The sequence below is a fragment of the Molothrus aeneus genome, chromosome 6, assembly GCF_037042795.1.
Source record: "Molothrus aeneus isolate 106 chromosome 6, BPBGC_Maene_1.0, whole genome shotgun sequence".
In the NCBI taxonomy this organism is placed as follows: domain Eukaryota; kingdom Metazoa; phylum Chordata; class Aves; order Passeriformes; family Icteridae; genus Molothrus; species Molothrus aeneus.
Genome location: NC_089651.1, coordinates 51,184,217 through 51,197,263, shown reverse-complemented (window position 1 = coordinate 51,197,263; position 13,047 = coordinate 51,184,217). Strand labels below are relative to the sequence as shown.

Genomic DNA, 13,047 nt, shown 5'->3' with positions numbered 1-13,047 from the left:
CTATAAATAGACTGAGAAAACAAGAAGAAAATGTTCTACTGTCTCTGGAGATGAGCAACAGTGAGAATTACGAACATGTTGCTGCACTCCTACTAAAGACATGACTTCAGATAAAAGTGATCTTCAACCTAACTAAACAATAAAATCATAATTGTAGTTCTCTTCCAAGTTCTTTCAGAGAAAAGTAACCAATTCAGGATTATCCAAAAGAAGAAATACAGGAGAAGAGTAAAACTTACTCTCGATCTTCCTTTCCCTTTCCTTATTCTGTGCAAGAACACTGGAATGCTGTTGAAACACCTTCTTACAGTCATTTAGTAGTGACCTTTGGCAAGTTTCATGAGGAATTATTTTGTTTCTATATAAAGTGGTCAGCAAAATAAAATGGGCTGTGAGAGGTTACACTACACTAAATACTGCCACACCAACATTACTACCACCAAGTGTAACAGGTTACTCCTAAGGCAAGCCAGGTTGCCAAAGTGGCATTAATTGAAGGCCAACTGCTCCAGTGCACATCCTCAAAGCTACTGGACAGTTTAAATCTGGACACTTTAAATCCCCCAGAGCAGTGGGTTACTGCTTTTTATAACAAAACAACCAAGGAATAGAAGGAATAATTAAAAAGCAAAACTATGCCATTGGTATTTTCTCCTATTATATTTGTAAGCATGACAAAATAATGTCTTCAGACATTTCAGAGGAATAAATATGTATGTTTCTGATGCTTATCACTGAATTTACAGCAAATTAAGAGGAAAGCAACAGCTTAAATCATGTTTTTCAATTGAATTCATCTGTTCTACAGAGCTGGCATGATGGTATTAGACCATACGCACCATAACACATAGATTATTGAATGCTATTTTCTCAAACCATTCTAAAATCCAAATTAAGTATCCTCTGAATCATTGCAGAGATTTGTACCAAAGAAACCTAGAAATTAACACATAATACCTATGTATTAGGTAGCCCAAATGAAAAATCAGAAATGCCCAGAAAAAAGATAAAATAGTTGAGCAAAGTCAGACCAAACAGCAAGATTCATACCAACAGAGACTTTGTTTGACATTTTAGTCATCTGTATCAATCAATCTTTTTTAGCTAGTTCCCACTATTTACAAGAGAGATGGGCTTACCAAATGCTGAGTAACACAGCAAGCTGACAAGGAAAGAAAAGAGAGAAGAGAGGAAAATGAAAAGAGAACCACTATTTTTTACTCTGAAAACAGGCAACCTTTACATTACAATGCTCACAAAAAAAAAAGCAATTTGTAAATAACTGTATACATTCAGATAATCAGTTATCAAGGACTCTATCCCTCCCAAGAGCAAAGTGTGTCTGCCATGCCATCAGTTGTCATCCTTTAACATAGCATGTTCTTTATTGTGCAGAAAGATTCTTGGACAATTACACCTGAAGCTAATCACAAGTTTTGCATAAACCATTGACTCTAAGGAATATGCTCATATAGATCACATTCTCAGCCAGTTAAAAGTTATGAGAGTGACTAGATTCTTCTATAGCTACAAAATAGCAATTGTACATTCATGCTGGGCAGACAGTGCAAGAGAGCAACTTCCCACACGCACCAAAACAAAGTGAAGAATTCCCATGTAGTTTGCAGTTAACCTTTTAAGTGTTTTGTGACTAATCACTGCACTATGGCTAACCCTGTGGATGTTCCTCAAATGGCAAGTTCCTGGAAAATGCAGAAGTGTAAAGTTACAATTTCCTTCCAAATCAGCTAGTGATTCAAGCTATAGTTTGTTCTAAAATATGAAAAATCAGAATTATTTTAGCATAAGACAAAGCTAAGTATAGTGAAGATACTTAAATCCCCACCTCTGCTGAACATTACATATCCACAAAAATTTACTTCAGATACATCAGCTACTCCACACACAGCAGTGGGTGTGTTTGGGATGACATGGGTCAAGCAGAGCAGTTTGATGTACGTATTCAAGTAATTAAAGAGAAACATACATTTAATGACTTTTAAACCACTAAATTCCCTACTGCTGCCCCTATGTGGGAGAAAAACATGGCATAAATGTGGCAGCTTCTCATCAGCTTCAGAATGCAGTGTAGTGTGTGTAGTAGTGTGTTGAGAATAAGCACGTGTGTGCTCACAGGACCCAAAAGCACAAACCCACTAGTGCTTCCTAGCAGACAGTACTTGTGCCCAGAAAACACTTCAGCAATCAAGATCTTACCAGCAGGCAAAGGAGAACTTCAAATGTACTGCAGCTCTCCAGGAGATAATTAGCTAAATTACTATAGCCATTTATTAAATAATCTGGTTTCCCCTTCATCTCTATGAATCATATTCATTAGCATCAATCACTTCTTCAAGTCACAAACATTTATGCTCTATTAAAAGCAGGGATTCCTCATAAGTGCTAGACACCTCAATTTCAGACTTACAGCACTTTGGAGGCAAATTGCCTCAAGTGTCCTCAGTTCCTACAGGTAAGGAAGGACTGGCTACTTTCACAAGCATGTCCCACAGACACTTGCATCCCACAGATTTGGAGCATCCACTACTGATGTAAGAAGCACTGTTCTATTCACAACACAAGTCTTAGCAACTGCTTTCCCAATATCTGAAACACTGTGTGTCGTCATCTCCTGCTGGCCTGTGACTTTTTTCTGAAAACAAGAGAGAGAAAACCACCATAGACAAACTCCATTTAGTTTCATGGATTTTTTTCTTAAGCTTCAGTTAAACAGTAGCTATTAAAATTCAAATCGTAGCTGTTTGTACTGTACCTCAATACTATCCTACTTTTTAAATATAAAACTGCCAATCAGCTAAGGCTACTCATGTGCTTTACAGCTTTATATTGATCTATGTACATATATAAAATCAGATACCATCAGACACTACTTTCTTCACACAGTCAATAAAACAAAGTACAAACAAAACAAACAAAAAGGAGCAATTAAATCTGTCTCATTCTTGCACATCATCCACTGGGAGCACCTGGCACAGCAGGGACAACAGCTATGGACAAGTTCTGGTGACCCAACCATCAGATGGGTGGTGGCTGTTCATCAGCACAGCAGAGCTGGACACTGCCAGCTGTGCACCCACTGACAGGGTATTTGTGCAATGGCACAGAGTAACCCATCACTGCAGCAGGTCTAAAAATAAAAATAATGGTAGACAGTTGTACTTAGGGACTAATTTCTATTGGGAAGAAATTACCTAATCTAAATTTACAAGTAATTTCAGTCCATCCCCAATGTTAACCAGGTGATTTTCTTATTTTAAGAAGTAGTTTTTGGAGTCTTACTGCCCACCCTGATTTGGAGTAATATCTGAGGCACAGTGATTTAGAACAGCTATCTGAAAACCTGAGCTATAAGGAATCTTGCATTTATCAGTCAGCCTGGGCGAGTTTAATTTTCTTTTCAACTTCATCCTTTCAACTAAAAAATAAACCATTTATTATTCCCAAGGCTATTGTGAATGTTAATAATTGGGGAGAGAAAAAAACCAAAACACAAACAAAAACAAAGAGAAAAACCAAAAAAAAAATCAAAATATTAAAGATCCTCTTCTCTGGAAAATATAGATGCAATCTTAAACCCTCTGATGTCAGTGACATAACCCAGTATTAAACATGAAAACTAGTTATTTAATTATGGAAATAAACTATTAATTATGTCAAGCAGCTATGTGTTTTGCTAGCAATGAGGACATTTTAACTAGCATCATTTCAGTACCAGCAAGCAGAGTAAGATTGAACTACCTAATTAATTTTAATTTCTTCTGCATTGTTAGCATAGTGCTAGCTTTAACATGTTTATATGACTGTGTCAGCCCTAACCACCTGCACCCCTAACTCCTATCCTCTCCATAGAAAACCAGCTGTGTCCCTCCCTTAGTAGATAAAAATACAAAATTCCATGCACTAGTCACAAGGTTCAGAATGAGAAAAATTCTTTTAAAGAGTAAATTATCATTTGGAAAGAGGCAAGGAGACCAAAGAAAAGGACAGATTCCTAGTTCTGACTTCAGGAAGCAAGGTGTTACACAGCTGGCACAGGCACAACACACAAGCACTTGAAGTCTTCACTATCATGCCCAGTGTTCTTAATCCATCAACCAACAGAAACATCTGAGAAAGGCAGAAGTTTTTATAACATTTTCAGGTATGTCCTAGAAGAAAAATAGCAGTTTTATTAAAAAGAATATAAAATAAAGCCTCCACAAGCACAGTGAAGGTAATGACCAGCCTTAACAATCTAACCAGCCTCCCAGCACACAGGAGCTGTAAGACAAACCCAACACAATTCCACACCAGCCACTAAATGCTTTTTCTTTGAAGAGACAAAATTACTGCAATGAAACATGATATGTATGATAAAGGACTGTAAGTCATTAGTTCCATAGTAATGAAGCAAGTTCTTTGATGAACAAGGGGTTTTCTAATGTTTCTTTCTCCTGTAATTTAAAGGGAATTTATAACTAACAGTTGTTTTTATAGAATAAATATATAGCAAAGACATCAATTAAATTCTTTCTATGAGGCTTCATCCAAAGATCAAGTGTTAGCAATCCTTGGTACATTCACTGGTATTATGACCTTGAAGATGCAGCTATATGACACATGCTAAAAATAAAATCTGCTTTAAAAAGAGCAAGTGAAAATAATAGAAACTTCAGGAAAACTCTTTCTAGCCCAGATGCCAGATAAATCCTACACAAGTAATCTCTCTATAGAACCTGAAAAAGTAGAGCAAAATTTCTCAAAAGTTGTTTCCTTGACAACATTGACAAACCAAGAAGGGTAAGGAATCAAAGTCATAAGATGCCTTGTGGTTTGTTAGCAGATTTTTTTAAATATATAGCAGTATGCAAGATGCAGCTATAAAGTCAGATTTCTGGAAAAGAAGCAAAGTTAGATTGGTTTTATTTATATTTTAAAACAGCAAAAATATTCTGAATTTCTTAACTGTTACAAAAAAAAATGATACTCCCATAATGTATTATAGTCACTTAAGAACTTAAAAGTACTTTAGCTCATTTTTTCCCAAGTACCAAAATTTTGACTGTTTCACCAGCAATCTGACACTCAGAATGGGGATAACACCATCATTCCTCTGTCCCATCTCAGCTGACATTCTGCCATGAGCCTGCCCAGCAGCTGCCCACACAGGTGCTGGGTGTAACTGGAGAGCTTCCCTTAGGACATTCCCAGTTCAGCTGCATTAGAGGCACTGCCCCACTGCCATCCCTGGCCCTGACTCTGCCCTGGCAGGAGCACAAAGTTGCTTTCTCCTCTGCTGCTTCAGAGACACAGGAAACAACTGGAAGAGTTCCCAGCAGAAAGGAACTGCAGAGCTCACCCATTAGGGACAGATGAGTTGCTAAGAAAAAAGTCAGATAAACACTTTAAATTCCTCATACTTCTGCAAATAATGATACAAGTAACCAAAACTCTTTCTAGGTAACATGAGAGAACAGATCACTGGTAAGGATATTTAGAAGTCAGTCTCCATAATTTTGGATTTCCACAGAAGAAAGGTTTGTGAAATAACACTGTCACAAGAACCATGTTATCCTGTGCACCTCACCTGTGGCCACTTTGCACCTGTTGATCAGTGTCAACCAAATTTCACAGAAGGCCTTAGTGTTTTTCCCTCAAGGCTTAATCATGCTAAGCAGCTGAATAAAAGGCACTGCAGAAGCTCCAGAGAAAGAAATTGAAGAGGATTTGTAGTCAGACTCAAAATACAGACAGGCTTCAGTAACTTCCCTGCTCTTGGAAGAACTTTTATTTTCAAAATTTTTCTTTAAATAATTCCCAATTTATTTTTGCAGGGGTGAGGGGGAACACAGGCATACTAGCTACACTGAAATATCCATCCCACTCTTCTCCCCCACAGCCACATCCTCTCACAAAGCCATAAAGCAGTCAAAAAATGTTTCACAAGAACACCGGGGGTATTGCTCCTGCATTCTTTAAGGAAATCCTAAGTCAGGAGTCATTTCCAAGTGGAAAAAACTCATGACATCACAAAGGTAAAAACCTCACCCAGAAGCCGAGAGGTTCACTGCATTTTTGCCCTCCCCCTTTTCCTCAAATGTCAGTCTTCATACAAGTGTTAAGATAAATTCTAATCCAAAGCAGTACTGCATTTAGTTCCTGTTAGTGCAGAAGGAAAGAAACAATGGCTTATCAAACCCTACAGAGATGAGGATGGTGCTATTTATACCCAAAGAAACATATTCCTTTGAAAAAATCCTTTGAGGCCTAAGAGTGTGTCAAACACTCAGAACATAATAAAAACTATACAAGTCATCTCCAGCTGTGGATTCTGAAAAAGTGAACAAAGGCATTACAAGGATTTCTGTTTCCTTGACAACTGCATCACTGGAAACAAGGAAATAATTAAAAAAATATATCTCTCTAACAGCACTCTCTAAACATTATCAAGGTACTAAAATACCAAATATGAAACAACTCTTACCCACACAAACCTTTGGGATGAAGAGACCAAAATTCACCACTTTGATGAACTGTTCTTTGCTGATACATGTCACCAGCTTTTGCAGAACAATTGGGAGAGCTATCCATTACAACCTGACCTGGATTATCCCAGGCACATGGCACAGCCAGAAGCTTTCCCTGATGGTCAAGTACATTCCTTCCTGCATGATGTTCCTTTTCTTCCAAAAATAAGCATGATGGAGGATACTTCTCATTGAAGTGTATGAAATAATTTTGTTACAAGATGATCAAGGTATACAAAAAAGGCTGGTGTTACCATGCATGTGCCTATCACATAAGCATACTGCCATCTCAATAACCAGCAATCTTAAAGTCACTGGAAAAAACATGCACAGTTCTAAACAGACAAGGGAAGAAGGCCAGAACATTCATAAAGAGAGCTTTGCTTCAGTATTTCTGCTAATATTTAGCAGCCTTTTCAACAAGAAAACAATGGGTTTTTTCCCACATCTAGGTAAGCAGCACACAATATCCAGAATATTAGCATTTCCTTGCCACCTCCAAGATAACAGGGGGAACTACTTGTTATTTTTAATATACAATATTAAAAATGTATCAACAGAGATCTTCAAAATATTTCAAATAAAGAGCATTTGTACCAAACAGGATGACTTCCCAATTTGTAACCTATAGTAAAGGAATGTTGCCACAATTCAATTTTAAAAATCAATCTAAGAGTTTCCCTACTTGAGGTACTAGCAGCATGATAGCTAATTCTGCTTAGTGAACAGTTTGAATCCAGTCAAGCTGTGACAGGGCTACAGCCCTCTGAAAGCCATGCTTGAGTGTACAGGAAATATGCTGGCAGCTTAAATTTATTCCTTAATAAACACACACCTGTGACACAACAACAAGAAACACTACCTATTCCAAGTGAATTGTGCACAGAATGGTTGAAAGCAAAAATATTAGATTTTGTTACTCTGAGACAGGGTAATGGCCAATATCTAGGAAATTTGTGTTGCACTATCTGTGCCACACACAGTTTATGGATTGAGGTTATCATCTTCTATCATTCAGCCCAATACAACAGGATCAAGAATAACAAAATTCCTGGAATATACTACTGTACTATCTTTCTCCTAACAGAGACAAAATCACAAAATAATAAAATACTTTGAAAGTATAATTGAAAATTGTATTTCTTGTGGCATTTGACACACTCCAGGAACCAAAATCTGTACATTAAATTTAATGAGTATGAGTAACATACCACTCTAAATCTAATGATCACAAAAGAGTCTCAGAAGAATGGAGAAGTATCTGGAAGAAATCTCTTGAGGTAGCAAGTTACAAAGATTAACTATGTAGGAGCTCAGTAATCCCAACTTGAAAATAAGCACAGACTAGAAGAGGACTTAAAGGGACCACAAACCTTTGACTTGTTCTTCTTTACTCATCCACTTAGAGACTGATCCCTGGTCTGAACCAGGATGGTTGTTCTGTTCTTAATCATGGGAAGTCAGCAATGTCCCTGTTCAAGAGGCTTACATTATTAAACTCATTTAAAAAACTTTTACTTTACTTGTATCGAGAGAGCTGTGACTAAATGACTATTCAGCTAAGCCAGTAAGGAACAAAATATATAAGAAATACTTGCAACAATGTATTAGAACACAAAGTGCTATTAATATACATTTTGCATACTCAAGAATTGCAGCACTTTCTTTCCTTGAGCTTGTTTAACAATGGAGAGTGAAAGTGCTGAAAATTAAAAAATCCTCTGCAATAAACATAACACCTGCTGTGATGCTCTAAATAAAATATGAGAAACACAAAATTAACAGCTAACAGATGATTATATAAAGATGTTACCTTGAGTTAATTTTAAGGTAAACTAGGAAATACAGAACAAAGGCATAGGATGCTGAAGTTATGAACAATTGTTAAAAAGCTAAGTCCAGCACCAGTCACTAGTGAAAATGTTATCATCTGTGTGGCTCTGTGTAATGACAAGATCTTCCAAATAAAAGACACTGACAATGTGAATGCAGCATTGTGGATTCTGCAACTGATAAAAAGGTACAACTTTTTAATGTTCTTTGCTACCAAAGGCAAAAAGCTGTATTCAATGGTAACATGTGATTCTGGATTCCATATTTAGGGTTCTAAAGCAGAAATACCTAAAAAGGTCTGATGTTCAGAAAGCATTGAATATCCACACTATGGGAACCAGGCACCTTTAACAGCAGTGATAACTCTCAAAATTTATGCAAAAAAACCAGTGGATGAGATATTAAAATAATAATTAACACTATTTTGGTATTTAAGTAGGAAAACCCAAAAATGGCAGTAGTGCCTAAAATTCATTTACAGCAGCTATTCAAACAGAAGGTAGAGAAGAGCTATTCAAAGAAAACAAATTTAATCAGTTCAGACAACAATGTTTCACACTTCTTAAAATACATACGTAAGCTAAAACCACAAGCTACTCCACAACAGTGTTACAGTGTAACCATGAAGAGCAGCACTGCCACAGTAAGAGCTCCCCATTCCCTACAAATTCAAATTTTAGCATTAAATATTCTTCTATTAATGCTCCAGGTTTGAAGAACCATGGATAATTTGCAATACCTATCACTTCCCAGACAGGGTTCTATCTTATTTTCAAGCCTCTCTGAAAACTCAGGGGTTTTCTTATAGATTTAGCAACACATGCATAAACGTGTAACTTGGGTCCTTCAACATACAACATAGAGGCCAATATTAAAGTCTTTGAGTCCTCACTCAGAGGCAGTTTAGTTCCCATTCCTTTCTAACACACTGAGGTGCCCCATCTGCTGGCATGAGAGTTACTCTAAAGAATTCTGCCCCTGAGCTGACAACTGGTACTATTTCCAACTTCACCACTTGATAACTGTTTGAGGTGTTTTAAATGCAGCAGTACAAAAGAAATCAGATCAAATACTTCTAAAGAAAACCATAAAATGCACAGAAACACAGTTCATTCATTCCTAACTATGCAAGTTATTTTTACTAGATGCTTCCAATGATCTTCCAGCTTTAGGTTATTCTTCAGGAAACAGAAACTGAAAACATCAACTCATTTATTGTAAATACTTTAGCACGACTCACATTGATTCATAAAGGTGTTAAAGTGCACTTTTCAACCCGAGAGAACATAAATGGAAGACTGTACTTTTCTCCTGATCTAAACAGGATACATACACATACCTAAAAAGTAAAAAAACCACATAATCAGTTCTATAGACACATTTTAGACATTCATCTGTGTGATATGAATGACTTAGTCATCATAATTTAGACAGAAATAAAAAAAATTATGATCACTAAGGTAAGTAAAGCAAGTGTTTCTTCCTTCTCCATGCCAAGTTAAAAAAAAAAAAAAAGAAAATCCTTTCCCACAAAGGAAAATTCTTAGTTTGTGATGAAAGAGGAAGTTATTAAGAGGAAATTATAAGAACAGACAAAATATACAAACTGAGTAAGAGCTCTGGTTCAAGCACCACTTAAGCTACCAGTCATCTCAACTTTGAACACTGTTCTGAGAAATCCTTACTAATTCCCACTTCAAAATATAAATGTCTTAATGCATAGGCTGGGTGTAAGGACTGAATCCAAGACATTTACTCTTAAAAACAGTCACAGTTGTGACTAACTGTGACTAACTGAAAGTGCAGAGTTTCTAGGATCTGTATTGCCTCTTCTCTCTGATCATACAGAGATTTTAGGCTTTTAAGTATGCTTTGAGTTTTACCCAGATCAGATGTTGAAAGTAAATCATGCAAACATCCTGGGTGTCTGCATATTCCCATTAGAGGGAAAGAGGACACATATTCACTGCCTGGATTTAAATGAGCAATTCCAAGCAGGTGTTTTTTGGGGGAAAAAAAAATATACAATCCGTGTGAAGTTAAAAGGATGAGAAAAAAGAAGAGTTGACCCGCATTTTCAATCGGTTGTTTTATGCCTATACCGGAAAATTGACAACTTCAGGCAACAGCAGACAGCCAAAATCAACTCCCAGAAGGTAAAGCAGTGCTGCCACGGCCGCCAGGGATTTACGTGCTCGTGATCCCAGAAAGGGAGGGAATCGGGGAGCCTAACACGCAGTGAATCCTCGAATCCTCGGTGTCACCGCGCCCTCTGCTGCCCAGGACAGCCAGCGGGTATGGGCGCGACAGCGACGCGGTTCCCTGAGGAACAGCACCCACAGCATCCAGAGCTGCTGCTCCCTGCGAGCTGCCCGCCAGAACACAACGAGTGCTTGCACAGACTTCCTAAGAGCTACGTTATTCCTGCATTAATTTTTTGGACCCACATGCTCCGAAGTGTTGCCAACACTAATATACTTCATTTATATTGAATTTCCAAGGTTTGGGGGACCTAAAATAGTCAGATTTCTTCAAAAACTGGCTTTACTGTTAATGACTGATTCCAAGCAGGCATGGTAACACTGATTCAGAAAAATAATTTTTTTTATGCTCAAAAGACAAACCAGATTTTAATAATTTTATATTGCAGCAACAACTGAGACTTTAGATTTTTATACCAAATTCAACACATCCATAACTTCACTTGTCAGTACAAATGAGGCTCTGGAATAGTCAACAAACATTAAGCAGATGATGTGACAATTTAAGACAAAAGGTCAAATTCAGACATCCAGAGATCAATATTGTACAATCTAAATTTACATTGCTGCTTAACAGAAATATCTATCAGCACTTTTTGCATATCTTAGCCTTTTCCTTCTAAGTCTGTTCTCCAAGCAAAAGCCAAGATATAACAAATATACTAAAGACGACTTGCAAGGAGAAACAAAGGTACTTTTTTTCCTACACTTAATGTTTAAGAAAAAAGAGGTTTCAAAATCCTGGTAAAGAAAATGGAGGAAGTATGTTGGTATTCTGGTACAAGGGATGTTCTTAGGATTTACTAAAGTCCTAAATTTTAGAAGCAGGAAAATAATTGTGCCTGCCATGGTAAATACATGTTAGATGCAATAAAGCATGTCTCCCAGCAGAAAGGACACTTTCTGTGCACTCTCATCAAAGGTATGCTCCTGTGCAAGGCCACTTCAGAAGACTATTATTTGAACCCAGAGGCACAATCAGCCCTATAGCTGGGAAAGCATATACCCATTACCCATTTTAAAAACAAAATCTTCATTGGACAGACTAAATTACCAAAGAACTGAAGACAAATTCATTAAAGCTAGGATGAAAACTCACTCTGAGTATTGAGCAATTAACTCTTGAAACAAATTAAAGTGGGAAAACCCCTTAGATCATGACAAGACAGTTCTGAGATGCAAAATCCATCTGACCTGATCTACCTCCTCCAGCAGATGTCACACAGGCCTGTCAGAATAATTAAAAATATTATTCCAGTGTTGGCAGTTAGCTGCTTAATGACTCATGGCAGAATCTGTGTGCATACCCTACTGCTTATGGCCATTGTGATAAAACACTGATAGAGATCATGAAAAATAATCTAGCAGAAATCTAACTACTTAAGGCCTAAAACGCTGACATGACTAAAATAAAATAAAAAAACCCTAAAAATAATTTTAAAAATTAAAAAAAAAATTTAAAAACCCACCAAATTCTAAGCTATTGGAACTAACTGTGGGTATAGTGAAGGATTAGGCTGCAAATTTATAATAATCTTATAAAGCATCTCCTCAAATTCTGAGTACATTTGAACTGTTAAATACACACAAGCAAGGATGTTATTTCCAGAAGAGCATTGTTTAATACAACATGATGACTGAGCCACAAAGCATCTTCCTTTACATTACCTTGACTGTTCTGTCCATAGAAGCTGAAAGAAGCATGTGACTTTGTTCCAGTACAGGACACCACTGGATTTCATTAACAGGGCCACTGTGTTTAGACATGTAAAATATTAAGCTTTTGGGAACTTCAGTTACTTTATATTTAGATCCCAAATATGGCTTAATTAATTCAGAGGTCTTTCTCAAAGCCTGCTCTCCTGATCCACTTAACTTAACATCACAATCTGAGCTACCTCTCTGGTCAGATTCTTCTTTTTCAGGCTTATTGGAATTTTCTTGACGCAATCGTTTTGGGATATATGGTCTAATTCCTTTTAGAGTAGGAGTGCTGTCTTTATGTGCTCTCTTCTGGGAAATGCCATTTCCAGAATTTGTTGAAGAGCTTGAAGGCTGTTCATAGTTTCTGTGAGCCACAGCATGGCCAGAGTAAACCCTCTGACAATAGGGAGGTGCCAAGTCAGTGCTGTTATTCTGTACATAATGCTCAGGGGGATCCTCACAAACCCTGCTCCAGCGAGATCTGCCAGTGCTCCCAGCAGGGTGCATTTCATGTGCAGATTTTGTACTACCAGGTGCAAAGTGCTGAACACAACTCACAGGAGAACTCAGCTGGTTTGTTTGTCTGCCAGAAGCATCAGGGGCTTCAGTCTTTTCAGCTTCTGTCTCGGAGTCTGAATCTTCATAAGCAACCAAACTCATTATGGCTAGACACAGCAGACTCCAGAGATCTCAGTGCTGCAATCCTCCAAAATTATGATCTA

At 37.4% G+C, this 13,047-nt stretch overlaps 1 protein-coding gene across 1 annotated transcript in view; it reads right to left on the bottom strand.

Moving 5' to 3' along the window:
* The window catches only part of WDR25 (WD repeat domain 25), a 58,801-nt gene that overhangs the window by 42,520 nt on the left and 3,234 nt on the right, over positions 1-13,047 (bottom strand). Inside the window, exon 2 of the mRNA XM_066552133.1 lies at positions 12,290-13,044. Coding sequence (XP_066408230.1) covers positions 12,290-12,985 — 696 coding nt within the window. The 5' untranslated portion in view covers positions 12,986-13,044. The remainder of the gene's footprint in view (positions 1-12,289; positions 13,045-13,047) is intronic.